General features: G+C 41.9%; 1 protein-coding gene across 2 annotated transcripts in view; it reads left to right on the top strand.

The window, feature by feature from the left end:
- The window catches only part of CDH5 (cadherin 5), a 103,441-nt gene extending 92,071 nt beyond the window's left edge, over window positions 1-11,370 (top strand). Inside the window, exons 11-12 of one of the 2 annotated variants that reach the window (XM_077454321.1) lie at window positions 1,793-2,041; window positions 4,642-11,370. In XM_077454321.1, the coding sequence (XP_077310447.1) occupies window positions 1,793-2,041; window positions 4,642-5,132 (740 nt within the window). In that variant the 3' untranslated portion in view covers window positions 5,133-11,370. Of the gene's footprint in view, window positions 1-1,792; window positions 2,042-4,638 lie in introns of both variants that reach the window. The other variant, XM_077454310.1, reaches the window with a different exon arrangement.
- The last annotated feature ends 9,562 nt before the right edge of the window (window positions 11,371-20,932 follow it).

Here is a 20,932-nt window from a genome sequence, read left to right as displayed (position 1 = left end):
TGGCGGTGATCAGGGATTTATAGCAGGACTTCGACATCGCAGCAGACAGATCGGACACTTTTGGACACTTTTTTGGGACCAAGGACATTTTCACAGCGATCAGTGCTATAAAAATGCACTGATTACTGTATAAATGACACTGGCAGGAAAGGGGTTAACACTAGGGAGCGATCAAGGTGTTAAATGTGTTCCCTGGGAGGCGTTTCTAACTGTGGGTGGAGGGGACTGCCTGGGAGTACAGAGAGATCACTGTTCCTAATCACTAAGAACAGACGATCACTCTGTACTTCCCTGTCAGAACGGGGATCTGTTTGTTTACATTGACAGATCCCCATTCTGGCTCACTGTGCAATGATCACAGGTGGCCGACGGACATCGCAGCCACTAGCCACACGCATCAGCTCCCCCACCGTGCAGCGGGTGTGTGCGTGCCTCTGATGGCTCAGGGGCTCTTGCTATGGCTATTAAAGGTAGAGACTTACAGCTATGGTGATTCGCAGGAACGAGCCAGCCTGCCACAGTATAATGATGGTGGCTGGTCGGCAAGCGGTTAATGAGCAATTTTTGGCCTGAACACTTTCACATGATAGAGAAGTGATATCGCCCATAGGCTCTGAACCAGCCATCACCAGGTACTTTGCAATGGCTGAAACAGATGAGAGAGTGGTAGGGGGGAGCACTTGTTACGCATTACATATGCCTCTCATTATTCTTCCATCAATAATTTCAGGAAATTCCCCATAATGGGTCAAGCTGTAACTTAGGTGTACTGGTTCTTTACAATATATAGTATGTGACCCCCTCTCCAGATTATTGTGTTGACGTATTTCCAGGACCGAGCACACCAGTTCTGAACACGGGGCCGGGGAGGAGAGGAGAGCATATTTATGATATAACACAGACACACGGGAACCTATTGTTCGAATACAGAGGGGATGGGTGCTTTTAAGGTTAAGTATGAGAGCAGCAGGAGTGGGGGGGGGGGGGGTGCGCATGGAAACGAGCAGACAGTCAGAGAGGAGAGGGAGGAGATGACAGAGGAGAGGACACAGACAGAGAGAGACAGAGAGCAGGGCTGCGGCTGCTGGAGGCATGTACGCTGACAACGGTGTCAGGGCTCAGCTGCCCTGATATATTGTGGTCAACGTACAGTGGAAGGGCATAGCCAGGCAGGATCAAACGGGTATTACAGGTGATACAGGGAGCCAAATGACACAGCACAAGCACTGTATAACATATTTTAAGGGAACAAGATTTTTTTTGGGGGGGTTTACAAAAGCTTTCATGTTACAGCATATAAAGACATTTAGGACTACTGTGCACATCCAACCTTGTGGTTTAGAGAAGGTCCTTTTCTATTTTGGCATGACTCTTCCCCTGTGCACAAAATCAGCTCCACAAAGACATGGTTTGACCATTTTGGTATGGAGGAACTGGAGTGGCCTGTACATATTCCTGACCTCAACCTTACTCAACATCTTGGGAACAAATTAGAATTCCAGTTGCAAGCCAAAAGAGTCAAGACTGTTCTATCCCAAAATGGTGGGATGGGGCAATTCATATTAATGCCTATGGTTTTGGAATGGGAAGGCCAACAAGTTCATATAGATGCAATAGTCAAGAGTCCACAAACTTTGGCCATATAGTGTATTAAACAATAAGAGGTACATAAAAAATGATATAAAACTATAGTAATGAAAAGTGTGGCCATAATAAAGAGCCTGTTACCATATATATTGTAAAATCAGTTACAGCACTCTATTCCTAATAGTCTCTGTGACTTTCTTTGCAGATAATACAGCCAGTATCAAAGTGAAGAATGGAGTATTTAATCGCAATGAGGCCAAGTTTTATTACCTTCCTATTATAATTTCTGACAATGGCATCCCATCACAGACTAGCACCAACACCTTGACTATCACTGTCTGTAAGTGTAATGAGAAAGGGGAATTCACCTACTGCGAGGAAGCTGGAAAACTTGCCGCTGTTTCCGTCTCCACCATCATCATTGTTCTGGTTGCCATATTGCTAATACTTCTGGGTAAGTGCCTTCAGATCTGGTGGCTTAAAGTGTTCTTTGCTGTAACATTATTTCTGTTTGAGAGATTGCATAGAGTCCATATACAAAGAGAGAATTTTGCCTTTCTGCCTTTACTCTTTGGATGCTGACTATAGTGTCCCACATACAGTATGTACAGTATCTCACAAAAGTGAGTACACCCCTCACATTTTTGTAAATATTTTATTATATCTTTTCATGTGACAACACTAGAAGAAATTATACATTGCTACAATGTAAAGTAGTGAGAGTACAGCTTGTATAAATTTGCTGTCCCCTCAAAATAACTCAACACATAGCCATTAATGTCTAAACCGCTGGCAACAAAAGTGAGTACACCCCTAAGTGAAAATGTCCAAATTGGGCCCAATTAGTCATTTTCCCTTCACCGGTGTCATGTGACTCGTTAGTGTTACAAGGTCTCAGCTGTGAATGGGGAGCAGGTGTGTTAAATTTGGTGTTATCACTCTCAATCGCATACTGGTCACTGGAATTTCAACATGGCACCTCATGGCAAAGAACTCTCTGAGGATCTGAAAAAAAGAATTGTTGCTCTACATAAAGATGTCCTAAGCTTTAAGAAGATTGCCAAGACCCTGCAGCTGAGGGATGGGGGGTCAGCCTGTCAGTACTCAGACTATACGCCGCACACTGCATAAAACTGGTCTGCATGGCTGTCATCCCAGAAGGAAGCCTCTTCTAAAGATGATGCACAAGAAAGCCTGCAAAAAGGACATAGATTACTGGAACCATGTCCTGTAGTCTGACGAGACCAAGATAAACGTATTTGGTTCAGATGGTGTCAAGCATGTGTGGCGCAAACAGGTGAGGAGTACAAAGGCAAGTGTGTCTTGCCTACAGTCAGGCATGGTGGTGGGAGTGTCATGGTCTGGGGCTGTATGAGTTCTGCTGGCATTGGAGAGCTACAGTTCATTGAGGGAACCATGAATGCCAACATCTACTGTGACATACTGAAGCAGTGCATGATCCCCTCCCATTGGAGACTGGGCAGCAGGGCAGTATTCCAACATGATAACGACCCCAAACACACCTCTAAGGCCGCGTACACACGGGCGGACTGTTCGCCCAACTTTGTCCGCTGAACAGTGTTTCAGCGGACAGTCCGCTCGTGTGTGGGCTTCAGCGGACTGTTTCAGCGGACAGTCTGACGAACAAAGTTTTTCGGAATTTCCGTAAGACTGTCCGCCCAAACTTGGTTTCAGCGGACAGTCCACTCGTGTGTAGGCTCGTTCGACAGACTAAGTTTCGCGCATGCTCAGAAAGGATTTACACGGCGAAGGTTGCATTGCAGTGTATAGGACGTCGTTTTTCTAGTCCCGTCGTACGTGCCGTTCACGTCATCGCGCACGCTTTCAGCGGACTGTTCGTTCATCGTGTGTGGTCAAGTCCGTTCATGCAAATTTTGAGCGGACTGTTTGTCGGATTGTCTGACAAACTTAGTTGGGCGAACAGTCCGCCCGTGTGTACGCGGCCTCAGATGACCACTGCCTTGCTAAGGAAGCTGAGGGTAAAGGTGATGGACTGGCCAAGCAGGTCTCCAGACCTAAACCATATCGAGCATCTGTGGGGCATCCTCAAACAGAAGGTGGAGGAGCGCAAGGTCTCTAAAATCCACCAGCTCTGTGATGTCACCATGGAGGAGGGGAAGAGCACTCCAGTGGCAACCTGTGATGCGCTGTTGAACCCCATGCCCAAGAGGGTTAAGGCAGAGCTGGAAAATAATAGTGGTAACACAAAATATTGACACTTTGGGCCCAATTTGGACATTTTCACTTGGAGGTTTACTCACTTTTGTTGTCAGCGGTTTAGACATTAGTGGTTGTGTTGAGTTATTTTGAGGGGACAGCAAATATACACTGTTATACAAGCTGTACACTCACTACTTTACATTGTAGCAAAGTGTCATTTCTTCAATGTTGTCACATGAAAAGGTATAATAAACATTTACAAAAATGTGAGGGGTGTACTCACTTTTGTGAGATACTGTATATGCCCTATTTCCATGATACCAGCAGTAAGAACATAAGCAGACCTTACATAAAGATTCCACTTACAGCCTCCCTCTTAATAAAAATGGAAGCTGAAAGCAATAAAACAGGGAAAGATTGGATGAACATGTAAACAATACTCAGCTTACACCTCAGTTGTCAACCACTTCTAGTAGGCATTGGTAATGTCAATGGGCCTCACTGTAGCCTCCTGGGAAAGCTGAGGATCCCAAATCTCATGAAAAGGTGTAGGGTGAGTGTTTTTTTTTTTTTTTGTTTTTTTTATATTTTAGTTTTTTGTGACACCTTTCACTGAGAATTTTAGGGAGTGGGGTGCTGCCAGAAAAGGGGTCCTTTAATTTTAAAGTAAGGTCCACTTTAATCTGCATCAGAAATCTGCAGTGCCAATATTTCGGTACCTTGCAAGGGGTTGTGTCTTGTTAAACAACAATAAAATACTTTTCAGCGTAAATGCAACTGTTCCAAGATGCTCAACTGCTCTAGAGCCAAATTATTTATGAGTTCCAAAGAAAAGTTAAAATTTTTACTGTTCTGTTATCCTTCATCTAGCAGTGATCCTGGCAGTGCTATTTGTAAGAAGAATGCAGAGCACAAGCCCCCTTATTTTGGGAAAGAACCCTGCAGAGATACACGAGCAGTTGGTCACCTACGATGAAGAAGGCGGTGGAGAGATGGACACCAACAGCTACGATGTCTCTGTACTCAACTCAGTGCGAAGAAATGTGGTGATGCCTAAGTATGAAATGGACGCTGGTCCTGCCCTATATGCTCACGTCCAGAAACCAAACAGAACTGGCGATATGTTCTCGATGGTCGAAGCAAAAAAGGATGAAGCAGACAATGATGGCGAAGAGCTACCATATGACACTCTCCATATATTTGGCTACGAAGGGTCGGAATCCATTGTAGAGTCTCTCAGCTCTCTAGAGTCTGGATCTTCAGATTCTGAAATTGACTATGATGTATTAAATGAATGGGGTCCCAGATTTAAAATGCTGGCTGATCTGTATGGGCTGGAACACCTTGAAGAGTTTCCTTATTAACAAAACTTACTTTGGAACCCTATTGGCTTATTGAATGCATCAAAGATCCAGTACCCAAATCAGAATCTATTCTTGTTAGATCTGACTGCAATAAACTGAGATCTGATTGGTCCCTGTGGGTTTGAACACATAATCTAGCTCTTCGCAGCCCCCTATTAAATAAGCCAATAATAGAAATTAATAATTTTCTGATTTTCTGGATTCACAGGATACCTTGTAATAGTCCTTGTTTTTGAAAGATTTTTTTAATATTCTTAGAGACCATATTTCGACGTGCTGTGTAGCATAAATTAATTGACAGCTCTAGTCCTAAATTACCTAAATTAGATCTACACCCAAACACTAAATTCTCACGTAAGCTTTAATATTTTAAGGTAATTTAAAAAGCCATCTTCAATCTTTTTAAATCTGCAGCTTTCAATAAAATAATACATGGTGATTCTGCCATGAAGGTCTTTTTTTAGGCACTTCCTGTTATATGGTGACAGCTGTCTCACATTTGGGCTTCTCTGTTGATACCCTTTTCCATGCCATGTGGTGGAGACTGCGCAGGTGTACCAATAGCACCCACTGTGCAGATTGTCCACAGTAGTCACTATCAGGAAGCAAGTCCAGAGCAATGATGCCCAGCCGATGCTGGAGTACATGTAGATAGGAACTGACTAAAAGAGGCTGGAGGAGATCGGCAGTAAGTTCATGCAACGAGGATGAAAAAAAGATGATTATCGGCAATTGCTTATAATGCACCATGCTTTCGAATATTTACCATCACCCAGCTAGGGTTTAGATCTACTTTGAATGTTTTTATACTTTAAAAATAAAAAATACTGCCTAAAAGCGTTATTTAGTTGGCATTTCACACTTTTACGTGCGTGCCCTACCATAGTTGTAGTTTAGCCCCTACAAGCAGATAATCTGACCTTTATAAGTTTCCCTAAGCCCTTGTACACACGGTCGGAAGATTCCGACGGAATGTGTCCGATCGGACTGTTTTGTCGGATATTCCGACTGTGTGTGGTCTACATCGGACTGTTTCCGTCGGAGTATCCGACAGACAAAGTTTTCCAACTTGTTGGTAAAATTTTCAGACAAAATGCTCCGATCGGACATACTCCGATCATGTGTAGAGAATTCCGATCGGACAAAGTGCCACGCATGCTCAGATCAAATTCCTACACCAAAGCTATTGGCTACTAGCGTGAACGTAGTCCCGTCGTAACTAAATAATGTCATCACGTCGGATTTTCCGACAACTTTGTCCAGCCGTGTGTATACAACAGTTTTGGACAAAATCCGACGGATTTGGTTGTCGGAATCTCCGCAGCTACACAAGTATTGTACTGTTTTAAATGAGTTGGCAAACTTTTTTTGTTTTGTTAGAAAAAATTGTAAAATACATCCATTGTGCAGCACTGAAAAGCAATAAGCAGATGCTGTCTGGGTAGGGAATGAACAAATATGTCTGCCTCCTTGTACATCTATAATTATAATTTATATATAGAAACAACAGTTTTAAAACCGTAACGGTTTTAATGTTTAACATGTTTATATAAAAATCATTGAAACTATATGTCTTCTTTAAAATTTCCAGTTTGAAAAATGTAAGCAATTTATTTCCTTCAACCAAGCCTAGAAACTAAGCAACCCACCCAAAAAACACAACCATTTAACAAAATTTTATCTTTTAGAAAGGTTGAAAATCTGAGAATGTTTCTAAACAAGTAAGGTTGTGTGTGATCTGGGCTAATTTTCGCTTTGTTAAATCCAATGCAGCCTACAAAACAATATGCGTCTATACAAGCCTAAACAATTGACCAAACTGGAAGCTTCCAAAATCTGGAAAAGAGTTCCTAAAAACCAAGATCTTTCCCAGTGCTGACTTTCTTCCACTAATATTGAAGTCAGCCTGAAATGACTGCTCAAAGGAACCATTATAATGTAAATACAATGCCCACTATCTATGTTCAAACAAGAGAACTTTAGAGTTTTATTGTTGAACTTCACTAGTAGTTGTAACTTGGAACAAAGACTGTGAAATAGCCAGTGAGGAAAAGGGCTAGTGTTTAAATGCTCAACCAGATTTTTTGCCTAAATTGAAAACTCTATGTAATATAATATAATCCTGTCTGTATAAGCATCTATATATACAGCATGTGCACTATTTATATATAATCTATGAGAAAAAAAAAAACTCAGCACAATGACGTTGTATGCACCAAACACCTCAATTAAAATAAAAATGCTGAGAAGATATTACATTTCCATATTCCATAACAGTGAAAAATTAACTTTTTTCAACTGTCTCAGACACCCAACCAACCACAAAATGGCTTGATGATAAAATTACCCTTAGCTATGTGGAATTTATTATTAAACTTCAGTAAAGCTCACAATAAAAAAAAAAGAAAAACATGTTAGCCTAATATTACATAAATTAAATAATATTTTCATCCTAGACTGTCGTTTCCTGTAAGTCCTCAAATATTTTTGGTTTAGGAACACCTTAATATAATGTCTTCAAATCTAAAGAGTACCTTTCACCCATGCATAGCAGAGAGAACCCTTTTGGGCATAGAACTTTTAGACTTGGTTATAGTTCATGACATCACTGGGATGTCAAAAGTTTAAAGTGAAATTCAACTGCGTTGCCTGTTTTATTGATCCGGGACACAAAATGGTCTCCAATACTATGAATGAACAATAGGTACACTTTAATGATCTGTAGCATCTACTTTGTCAAAAGTAGAAGACAACTGCCGGAGGGGTGAAAACATCTTATCACTCTTGGTCCAATTTAGTAGCACAACAATGTGTAGTGATGTTCTGTAAGCTGTACTGGCTACACAAGCCATGCAACAAACCTGAACATTATTTTCAATGTGTCTGGCAGTGTAGGGGTGTCCTGGCAAGGTTGAAGTGGTTTTTAGGTTCTCCAGCGTGTTGGAAATATCCTCAAACTACTGAGAAATGTTACCTTTTTTCCTCTGATGTCTCTACTATAGAATTAGGGGTCACTAATGGCGCGTTCACACAATCCCAAAAGCGGACGACAGATCGGCAGTTTTTTTTATGTATGCTAGTTGCATATCAAAAATTAAGAGTTTACTAAAGTTAGGAAAATTCCCGTACGACAGACCAAAAAAATTGGAGTGATGTCATGTGTAGTAATGTATTTCTATTGTGTTTTCTATAACTATACTGATTAAACAAAAAACATACGATCTGGTATCATATAAGAAACATTGTTTTCGTGCCTGTGCCATAGGATAATATTGGATGAACTGTCGTGATCGGCTCTCAAAAGCTCTGTACTAACGATCCGATTATCGTACGATCGGGTCGAAAGTGGTATTTTTCGTCTGATTTTTGGATCGTGTGTATGGGCCATAAGGCTAGCCATAGACTGGTAGAGGTCTCCTAGAATACAGCAGGAAAGAAATCTACAGAAGATCAGCTGATTATTTATCTGATGCACAAAAGCAGCACATACGAAGGGTTGATTTACTAAAACTGGAGAGCGTAAAACCTGGTGCAGCTCTGCATAGAAACTAATCAGCTTCCATTTTTTTGTCAAAGCTTAATTAAACAAACTGAAGTTAAAAGCTGATTGGCTACCATGAATAGCTGCACCGGATTTTGCACTCTCTAGTTTTAGTAAATCAACCCCATGGTCTTAATATAGAACACATTATTTTAACGGACAATTTCCCTTTTAATTTCCCTTTTAATTTAAAGTGACCTTGTTACCACAGGGTTCTTTTTACTCAATAGTCCACCTGCAAAATAAGAGGTAATATCATAGGCGTGCCCAGGAGGTGTGCCAGGTTTTCTGGGCACACCCTAATTACTCTGTGCCCTACTGCCCGGGCTCCCCCCCCCCTGTGTTGCCCCTCTGCTGTGCTGCAGGTTTCCCTCCTCTTCTCTCATTTCCCCTTGGCTGCTGCTGCAGGGGATGTTTCAGGATGGTGAACATTGGTGAGCAGTCAATAGTCCATATGTAATTTACTGGCCCCCTGCCATTTACTGACCTCTTCCTTTTCTAAATGAACACAGTGAACACACTCACTCTCTGTGTTCATTCATAACTGAAGCACAGTAAACTGTGTTTATTGTGCTTCAGTTTGTGGATGAACTGGAAGCCGCTTAGCTCAGAGCGCTCCCCATTCACTGTCTAGTGCAGCTGAAGCTGTATAGAAAGGTACGTGTGTTTGAGTTTTGGGGTGCACACCCTAATGCAATAGGCTGCACACACCTATGGGTAATATACTTACCTTTCCAGGGGCCCATGCGTCAAAAAGCTTCCAGTTCTCTGCTCCCCAGCTTCTGCAAGTATAGTAAAACCCTGGATTGTGAGCATAATTTGTTCCAGAAACGTGCTTGTAATCCAAAGCTCTCGTATATAAAATGTCCCCATAGGAGTCAATGGAACGTGACGTGACGTTGTGACGTGATGCTACTTGTATTGCAAGACCTCGCTTGTTTATCAAGTTAAAATTTATTAAAAAAAAAAATCTTGTCTTTATAAAACACTTGCAGACTTAAGTTACTCACAATACAAGGTTTTACTGTATTGGACTGATGGTTTAGGTTGAATATTGATCCCCAGTTTCACACCGTGACTCGTTCCACCGACTCATACATACATTTGAGAGGGAGTAATTATTCTACACAACCACAAGTGTTAAATACATGGAGTGTAGGGAGTAGAGTAATAGTGTCCTATGTGTATGAACATTCCACCCACATCATAGAGAAGGAAAGTAAAGCAGCAACCTATATTTCCGAACATATTTTGTATACATGCTTTCATACATTAATGCATCATTAAAGGCTCTGTTTACCTAAAATTGGTATTTCAGTGTTTGATAGTCATTGGAAAATGAAAACCATCAGAAAATGTCTTACTTCGCTCGAGGACACTTTTGGTAAGATCTCTGTGTTTGAGGTCCAGGCTCTGTATACTTGCCGTGGCCAATATGAGGGGTTCCCACTCTGATGCTATAATTTGTATTTATTTTATATTAGAAAGAACATAATGTGGTGCCAGAACAGAGACAGGTAGGCAGGAACACCCAAAACTTCCAGGTGAACAGGAACAGATTTATAGCAACTAGATCTAGATGTTGGAGCATCCAATGCATTTAAACCATTGCCCTTTAGGCTTCTGCACACCTGGTCTGGCCATAATGAGGGGTTCCCACTCTCCATGCTAGAATTTTTATTTATTTTGTATTACAGAAAATGTAAGGAGGAGCCAAAATACAGAAAGGTAGGCAGGAACACCCAAAACTCCCAAGTGGAATGGGACGAATTCTAAATTATATCAGATGGACAGTAGACTGAGATGAACCCAACCCTTTTCACACCTCACAGGCCAGCCTGTATCCTCCTCAATTAACTGCAAATAACCAGGTGCCAAGACCGTCGTGCCTACTCTAGCTCCATTGTAACCCGCCGCCCAAATAGTGGGCTCCACATCAAAGTCATTCAACTCCAGCTAAGGTTTATTGCAATGAAAGCAAACCCCCTCACTCCCATCCAAAGCCATACTCCCAACATTTTTCGCCAATAACAGATCTTAATTATGGGGATCCTAACCCTAACCCTAATCATGAGACTGTTGGGGGGCATTGCTTTGGGTGGAAATGATCGGTGTGCTGTCATTGCAATAAACCTTGGTTGGAGTTAAACATCTACGGTGAGCGAGCAGCCTGTTATTTGGATGGCGGTAGACCTGGATGTTGGAGCATCCAAGACTAAATCGTTGCCCTTTGGTCTTTTATTAAAAACAACATACTGTATATACTCACCTTTTTTCCTCAGGGACACTTACATGAATACTTGAATATAGCTACTGATTAATCAGATCCCCCTGGCCCTGACGTTTGCAAGAATATTGACAATCATCTGCTATTTCATTCTGTATTAAGTGTACCATAGAAAGACGTTATCTTGCACTATCCTGAAAACAGCCTTTTTCTCTTTATTATTGATATTCTTTCCAACCACAAATTAGCCAGCAGGATTTTATCACCATATATTATTTACTTACACTTGTGGTAGACTAACAACAATTATGTTTTTTTTTTATTATAATTTTATTTCTATTGTCAGTATTTTTTGTATGTGTTTTGTATTACAACATTTTCTAAAAGTACTATATATTTGTACAGGAAGATGATGTCCATTTTGCCATTTTGATGTTTTTGTATTAAAATAATAAAATACTTTACACCGACTGAGTTGAGGATCTTTATGAACATTCCGGTTTCCTTCTGCCTTCAAAGAAAGAACTTGGACCTGACAAAGTCCAGCTTCAGCTACTCACTGTTTTCCAATGATGGCTGTTTGTCCTTGGCCCCTTGCAAATATATTGCAGCCCAGCAAAGTCCCTCTACACTCCATGGATATTATCCCAACTTCATCTTGTGATCTTTGCAAGGCATTTATGTGGAATTAGCATGCAGTAGGTGAAGTCTTGAACACACAAACCACCCCAGTCTTGCATAGCTGTTGAAGGTCCAAGTTCCATGGGAAAGTGTGCTCTTTGCATGAGAAAATTTCACCACCTGGATGTGTTTTATTGTTTTTAGACTTAATAAAAGATAAATATAGTCGATGAGTGATATGTTATGAGGGCCCTGGAGCTTGGTGTAATTGGATTGCTGTATTTAGGTAGTGGTGCAGCCAGAATTAGGAATACAGAACTAATTGTCCCCTCGTTGCCCCATTCAGATGGAGCTAATGTAACTCCAAGTGGCTGTGGTCGGTGCTTACACATGGCTAAGGACGCTATCCCAACCCTCACAGGACAGTGACCTGGCAAATGACCAATTGGACTCTGAATATTGATTCATTAAAGTGATAGTAGTGCAGTTAGATTGGCAAAGGACAGTTATACAGACAGGTGAGGATAAGCTGCAATGAAAGGGTAAGTGACCATGTTGCTTTGCACTGCGTGAGCAAAGCACAGGTTCACTTTAAGGGCTGTTATCCTGAGTGTGACATCACAGCTGCTTTGTTTCTGACCTTGAACAAGAACACAGAATGAGAGTTTAGACTTTTCATGATTCACTGGCTGCATGATGTTTCTAGGTTGATAACTCGCTATTATGAAATCTGATGTAAATTGTTTTGTAAAGATGTGAGCTTCCTGATCCTGGCTTCACTAAGGTCGGCCACAGGGGTGGACTGACCATTGGGCCATTCGGGCACTGCCCAAGGGCCCCATGCCACTAGGGGGCCCCATCAGTGTTGCCAGCCTCAGTAAAACCAGGGACAGTATGTAAAAATTTGTGTTGGTTTTTTTACATCTGTCTCTGAAATGTCACTTATCGACATCCTTTTGGTCTAAAAATCCAGAGATAATAGCTGCCCCACCTCTCCAGTCCTTTCTTAGCCAATAGAAACATGCCTGTGTATACTGTTTGTGTGTGTTTGTGTATACTGTGTGGCACCATAATCTCTGATTGCCTGGGGGCCCCATAATCTCCTATTGCCCAGGGGCCCCTTGAGTTGTCAGTCCGCCCCTGGTCGGCCATATGCCATTCGAATCTCGACCGGTTCAGCAGGAACCAGACGGGATTCAACCTGTTAATGAGCAGGCTGAATGTGCCAAGTTGATTGACCAAATTGGCTACAACCAGTCTGCCGGTATTTTCTTGTTATTATTATCACTGTCTTGTCCAACCCCCCCCCCCAAGCCGACACTGCCTGTGTTAATGGGGGATTCATGCAAATTTCTTTGCACAGGTAGCAGGAAAGACATTTGCACCGTATATGGCTGGCCGGCGCTGGAGGGCTCTGTTTCAAGGTAAGTCTTTCATAATCTGCTGGTATGCAATGCATATTAGCACATCATGCCTTTACCTTATAGAAAGAGGTTTGTTTTTTCTCTCAATGTTTACTACTGATTAAAAAAAAAAAAAAAGTTAGCAAAGGCAGTTCCTGAGTCTCTAGCTTGACATAGTTACATAGTCGGTAAAGTTAAAAGAAGATACCAGTTCATCCATTTCAACCTGTGGTTTGTGCGTGTGTATGTGTTTATGTCAATAGTAAATCGAAAAATTGGTGTAGAAGGCTTGGACTTTTTAGGCACGAGCACATGGGTAGTTAATACGTAAACAGTTTATTAAACATAGAAATTACATTAAAAAATATTGACATTAGAAAAAGTCAGTATAATAAGGTTGAATAATTAATACTGTACATAGCCAGAGGCAATTAGCATAAAAAAACTTGGAGGTGAAGGGCCACTCATTCCACAGTCAAGTTTAAATTCCAATTTCCAAACATAGGCTGTGTAACAGATATTGATGATAATAATATCCTGATCTCTACATGTTACGCGCCCATGCGCTTCTTCAGGAGCATCAACAGACTTTACTAAAAAATGAGATCAAATATACAATAAAACTCAAAACAACATTAAAATATTGATGTGGCGCTGTGCTTGTGAAATACCCTCACGAAAGGAGGCTGCCTGGTCACATAAGAAGGGTAAGGCACCAAAAATCTGTAAACTATGGTGGGGAGGTATGTAACATGATAACTAGAATAGTTCAAATTTATTATAGACACAAATTATTTGGGGAGTTTTTTTACATACTAAATTCAGCGTATAGAAAAGGTATAGCAACAACGATTGGAAAAGGAGGGGGGAAAGGGAGAAGAAGAAAGCGATGAGAAAGTGAAAACATCCATAAAATAAAATAACATAAATTAAACAAGGAGACAAATAAAAAGAAAACGGGGAGGGGGGAATGGGAGGGGTAAGGATTGGGGAAGATGAGAAAAGAAAAGAAAAATTTAAAGAAACAAACAAATGAACTTGGACCTAATTATAATGATTTTTTATTTATTTTTTTGAAAGCCCATGGCGTGTGAAACACACTCAAAAACTTGCCAAAAAAATGTGCATACACATCAAGAGGTGACACAAAAAAGTGCAATGGGTACACAAGCCATCTAAAATCAGAGGGCCTTGCCCTGAATCCCCCGGGGTGTTAGGGTCCTGACGAGGACAAGGGTACTTACACTTGGTCCATCTGGCCGAAACCAGACGGACTCCTTTCTCTGTAGGGTCTGCGAAACAGAGGCACCCATGTAATCGGTGGAGCTCCCCCGAAGGGAGACCCCATGAGGGAGGGTGAACTAAGCCAAAAGGCCATGTCCACCCCCTCCCAAGACTTGCAGGGCAGGCCTGAGGACCTGCACCCTACCAGTCACACAGTGCAACAAACTGCGTACAAACAAAAAAAGACAAAAACGTGACACACAAAGCAAATAGATCAAAGAAAGTGGGGGAGAAGGAAGTAGAAAAGAGTAAAAAGGTGGCCTCCGGCTAGGAATACAATATTCCTATGGTCCCAGCCAAAAGGCCGGCCCAGGAGGCAGGTGCTAAAAAAGTGTGTATATGGTGCAGTGACCGTGGTGCCATAAATCAAAGTGACATTCACTCACAGTGATTGTACTGCACCCCTGGACTGCCACTCCAGGGGCACATACACCATAGGCTTTCAGTACCAACCCTGACCAATGACCCAGACCACAGCAGCCAGCACCCCAGGCAAGAAGACCTGAAGTTCTGAGAGCTGGGTGAGAGCCCTTCACCGTCGCTCCCATCACTCCTACCTAATTACATTTGGGAAGTACTAACCCCCCCACAAAAGGAGGTGCCGGGGTTCTCTCCTGAAAAACTGTCCAGAACTAGAACTACCACAATCTAGGCCAGAAGGCCGGGGACCTAATTATAATGAATAGCTCAAGAATTGTAGCCTCAAATATATGTAAAAATATAAAAGATTAACTATATTGTTCGCACATATGGACCATAATGTGGATAAGTATACTTATGTAGGCTTAGCGACATTACACAAACAGTAGAGGCCGTGTTAACTACAACAGAGTAAAATTGGACGAATAAACAGGAGGTAATTGGTGATCCTGATGACACAGAGTGTCTAGAAAGTGAAAAGGTAACTATGATTGCTTGATAGTTATCAAAAGGATCTAGATAGATATTGAACTGCAGAAAAGGGGTATATAATCGAAATGCTGCCACTCACCAGGAAGAATTGCACATTGAGGTAGCTGATATGTATGAAAGGGACTGTCAGGGTACTAGAAGCAGTCCCTAGAAGCTAATACAGCACTAAAAAGATTCGCTAGACAACAAAGTCTCCAGCAGGGGGATAAATTCCCAAAGCTTTAACAGAGGGTTTTGAAGAATAACTAGTGCTGATAATCCGAAGATATGTGAGCAATTCATAAACCTAGTGGATACAAGGACAAGGAAAGAAGGGACTCAGATTAGTAAGGTGTAATAGGAATCCTGGTAGAACAGTAGTAAGAAAGAGAAGGACTATTGCGCTATACCTTAATATCACCATGTAAGGAGGAACCCTCGCCGCTCTGGTATAAACAGCTGTTGCAGATAGTCAAATGAAGGACGCAGAAAAGTGTCCTTAAATATACACTTCCCGCCTGTAGTCAACCAATCGGCATGGCCGATGTGACGCCATCCAGACTGGCTGCTCATCGCAAACTGCGCATGCGCCTGATATGATCACACCGGCGTTGAATAATTCCGGCCGAAGAGAGGGGAGCAGCAGAAGCGAACAAGAACCCGGCAGAGGAACACGCCCTCTGTCTGGTCCAGCATGCGCCAACACCCCACAATGAATTGCAGAGTGTGGCGCTGGGCGGTCGCATAGTACTGGAAAATTGGGCCCGATCCAACAGTAACCAGACAGCATTCACCAGAGGAAAGGCAAATGAGATAACCATGACAACACACAAGAAACAGTGCATTTACACTACAACATCAGTGAAATAAACAAGATAATATATATAAAAAAAATACATAACATATATAATAGTATATCCCTGTATGTTGTGATCGTTAAGATGCCCAGGACACTTTTACCCCTTCCCGCCTAGACCAATTTCCAGCTTTCAGTGCTCTCACACTTTAGCCCCATACACACTATCAGATTTTCTGCTGATTTTTGTCTTCATATTTACCAAAACCATGTAGTGCAAGGGCCTGCCTGATTCTATACAAACTGAAACTCCTAAGGTTTGACCTCATATGATATGGTTTTGGTAAATTTGAAGGAAAAAATCAGCAGAAAATCTGATAGTGTGTATGGGGCTTTAGAATGACAATTAATTAGTCATGCTACACTGTACCCCAAACAAACATTTTAATCTTCTTTTTTTTTTTTTCACACAAATAGAACTTTCTTTTGGTGGTATTTAATCACCGCTGGACTTTTTATTTTTTGCGTTATAAGCTAAAAAAGAGCGAAAATTTTTAAAAACAAACATTATTTATTGTAAAATTTAGCAAATAAGTAATTTTTCTTCATAAATTTGGGCCAAAATGTATACTGTTACATATTTTTGGTAAAAAATAGCCCAAATTTGTGTATATTATTTAGTTTGTGTGAAAGTTATAGAGTCTACAAGCTATGGTGCTAATCCTTGAAAATTGATCACACTGGATCACACCTGATGTACTGACGGCCTATCTCATTTCTTGAGATACTAACAAGCCAGGAAAGTTGTAATTGAAGTTGTAATTTTTTCCTACAATTCTTGGGAAAATTAAGAAATCTTTTTATTTTTTTTTTATTTTTTTTTAGACAAACTTGTCATATTAACAAGTTATTTCTTACACACAGCATATGCATACTTGCAATTACACCCCAAAATACATTCTGCTACTCCTCTTGAATATGGCGATACCACATATGTGAGAATTTTACACAGCCTGGCCGCATGCAGGGAGCGCCATCAGGCATTCTAGAAGCATAAATTACACATCTAATTTCACAACGACCTATCACAATTTGAAGGCCCTGGAGCACCAGGACAATGGAAACGCCCACAAAATGACCCCATTTTGAAAAGCAAACACCCCAACGTATATTCTATGAGGCATTATGAGTCTTTTGAACAGTTCATTTTTTTCCACAAGTTTTCGGAAGACGTAGAAAGAAAATTAAAACTTTTTTTATACAAAGTTGTCAATTTCTAACAAATTTCTAACACATAGCATGTACATAGCAAAAATGATACCCCAAAATACATTCTGCTACTCCTCCTGGGTATGGCAATACCACATGTGTGAGACTTTTACAGAGCCTGACCACCTATAGAGGCCCAACATCCAAGTAGCACTTCCAGGCATTCCAGGAGCATAAGTTACACATATATTTTTTTCAGTTTTAACCCGTACCTGGTCCTCTTACTTGGAATATATTGTTTGAACTGCAGCCAGCCAGTAAAGTGGATAAGGGATTTGTCCACACAAATATTTTGGTCTGGGACAGACACTTCAGCAAATCGTTTGGAAAAAGAATTTATTAGGGGGCATTGTACAATTTGTCGTGCATGGGGTAATCTTGAGGAATTGCAAATTGTCATTAAAATGTAGGAAATGCATAATCATGTCATAGCGTGTCCTGGACATAACAGCAAAATATATCAGCATGTGGTGGATAGGGTGCCCACGTATCCCGGATTGCCCGGGATTGTCCCTTAATTATGATCTTTGTCCCATATCCCAGGCACCTTCATTTCGGGACAATACAGTGTCCCGGATTGAAAAAAAAAAAACTGGTCTGCCTCCGCCACTCTGATATAGTTACACTGAATACACTCATCTGCAGAACTGGTTATTACGCTAGGGCCGCCCCTCGTCTAGCAACCAGTGATGTCGGCTTACACATGGGCAGTGCACCCTATGGCTGAGCAGCACACCTCCGACTCAGAGACGAGTCCACCCACCTCCTCTCTCCTTCTCCACCTCCGGCCAGCAGCAGAGAGAGAGAGAGACCAGCCAGGTACACCAGAGCGACGATTCACCAGGATCCAGCCTGTTCCCACTGCCCAGTCAGTGCCAGTGAGTCCCGGGGCCGCTGTTGACTAGGGGAGATAGAGACAAGTCTGTATGTGTAAGTGTCCCCCTGTCCATCCCACGGTCCCCCTGTCCATCCCCCTGTCCATCCCATTGTCTGACTGTCCATTCCTCTGTCCCCCTGTCCATCCCACGGTCCCCCTGTCCATCCCACGGTCCCCTTGTCCATCTGACTACACTGCAGCTCCCCTGACCACTCTGGAGGGGGATGTAAGGGGGTTTAGTTCCACTTTAAGAAAACTGCTGTTACTGGCAGGATCTCCAGGTAAGAAAATCGACAAAAAGATTCACACAAAAGGATTTGCTTAATCCGTTGCTGCCCGGCCTCTGGCAGAATGACGCCGGGGAGCCCAGTATTTTTTGCTCCGGGTGGACATCATATGACGTGGGGCCGTGGGGCTGTGCTGCAGTGCGATCTGTTACCGACTGTCTCTACCAGACACAGCTGATGACTGATCACTGTACCGGTCTGCTGTCAGTACCATGTGACTGCTGTAACCAATCACAGCAGGTCACATGACAGTTGATGGATGGCTTTCTTTCAAGCCATACATTGTGTACAATTGTGTTGTTAGCTGAGATTGGTCACAGTGATCACATGGAATAGACTGGGGCCAATCACAACAAAATAAACTAAATGAATCCATTTCATTCTTGCATTCAGTAAACTCTTGCTTAAAAACGTAAGCCCCGGACCATTTTGCTGGTCAGACCAGACCACTTTTTGCGATTCGGCACTGCGTCACTGTAACTGACAATTGCGCGGTCGTGCGACGTGGCTCCCAAACAAAATTGACATACTTTTTTCCCCACAAATAGAGCGTTCTTTTGGTGGTATTTGATCACCCCTGTGGTTTTTATTTTTTGCGCTATAAACAAAAATAGAGCGACAATTTTGAAAAAAACGCATTATTTTTTACTTTTTGTTATAATAAATATCCCCCAAAAATATAAATAAAAACATTTTTTTCCCTCATTTTAGGCCGATACGTATTCTTCTACATATTTTTGGTTAAAAAAATCTGAATAAGCGATTATTGATTGGTTTGCGCAAAAGTTATAGCATTTACAATATAGGGGATAGTTTTATGGCATTTTTATTAATATTTTTTTTTTTACTAGTAATGGCGGCGATCAGCGATTTTTATTGTGACTGTGACATTATGGCGGACACATCAGACATTTTTGACACATTTTTGGGACCATTGTCATTTATACAGCAATCACTGCTATATAAATGCAGTGATTCCTGTGTAAATGGCACTGGCAGTGAAGGGGTTAACCAGTGGGTGGCAGTGTAGGGGTTAAGTGTTCCTAGGGGTGTGTTACTAACTGTGGGGGGCTGGGCTTTCATTTAGTGAACACTGATCTCTGCTCCAATCACATGGAGCAGAGATCAGCGTCACTAGTTGCTAGGCAGAATGGGGAAATGCTGTTTACAATGGCATCTCCCCGTTCAGCCGCCCCGTGAGACGATCGTGGGTGGGTGGGCTCGTGACATCACTTCCCCTCAGCGCAGTCAGTCATCTGGGACACGTGCAGTGGGTGCTCGGCTGTAAAGCCACAGCCGGGTGCCCACAGTAAGAATGCCGGCACCGCCGAGCGGAGCAGGGCTTCGTTTCCCCGCTTCGCTGGACCCTGGGACAGGTAAGTGTCCGATTATTAAAAGTCAGCAGCTGCAGTATTTGTAGCTGTTGACTTTTAATTGTTTTTTTTTAAGCGGCACCCCACTTTAAGTAGTTAAAGTTGACTTTGCTTTAAAACAGTAGAAAAGATTCTGTAAAAAAAAAAATTTAAAAAAAGCCACGTTTGCTACCACTTTATCATCTTGTAAGTCCCAGTACAGTGTAATAACTTAGAATGAGAATAGGAGGAGCATCACTATAAGCCAATCAGGTGTGCTGAATGCAAATATACCGATAAAGAACATGTGATAGGAGGAGGGAGCAGTCTGCTAAGCTTATCAATCCGTTGCTGATCCTTTACTGTCCAATCACATGTTGGGAGCAAAGAATGTGACCAAGCTGTATGGCTTAACTGCAATTGAAAAAAGTTAGGTCAGGGCTGTGCAAATCTGAGGACCGGATGGACAAAATATAAAATATTTAACAGGTAAAACAATATCTTGTATATATGTATTTTACTGTGGGTTTAGCTGCTCTCCTGGAGTTCAGCTTTAAAGAAAAACCTTTTTTAGCTTTGGATAAAGTGGGGAAGTGTTAGACCCTTTGTCAAGTTGTTGCTGTTGTCTGGGAAGATTGACCCTCCTTTTTGTACTGGTGACCACTGTCTCCGAGAAAGAAATTATGGGAAATTTTTGAATTGTCCACGGAACAAAAGTTATGGGGAAATCTTCCAGTGGGGACACTTCTTCCTGGGACAACTTCCTAAGAGGGGAATTCCCGTCACTTTAGGAAATCTCCTCTTACTATCTGTTGTGTCTCTTTGACAGGAAGTGAAGGGACATTTTCTCAGTGGTACACAGATAGCATCCAATAAACTGGCATCCAATTTGTTTCTTATTTTATCTAAAACTAAAAAAAAAAACCCTAAGGTTTTGGCTATACGTACACTTTAAAGCCCATCTCCAAGAATTAGACATATTCTACCCTTGCAGTAGGCCAGATCCCCAGCACTGCAAATGTTAACTGTTTGTTCAGATTAGGGGTGCAGGAATAAGGAGTAATGCCACATACACAGGATCAGACTGTCCGGCGGACTTAGCCCGACGGTCAAACCGCTGGACTTTGAAGCGGAGGTCTACCGGACTTTCCGAACGAGCGGACCTGCCCACACACAACCAGACTTTTCTGGCGGACTAAGTCCGCCGTACTTTTGAAAATGAACGGACTTGCCCACACACGGAGGAAAGTCC

The sequence above is a fragment of the Lithobates pipiens genome, unplaced genomic scaffold, assembly GCF_037356315.1.
Source record: "Lithobates pipiens isolate NorthernLeopardFrog02 unplaced genomic scaffold, aLitPip1_a1.2 Scaffold_10, whole genome shotgun sequence".
Lineage (NCBI taxonomy): Eukaryota > Metazoa > Chordata > Amphibia > Anura > Ranidae > Lithobates > Lithobates pipiens.
Note: the sequence above shows the minus strand (reverse complement) of the source record. Positions and strands in the feature narration are given on the sequence as shown.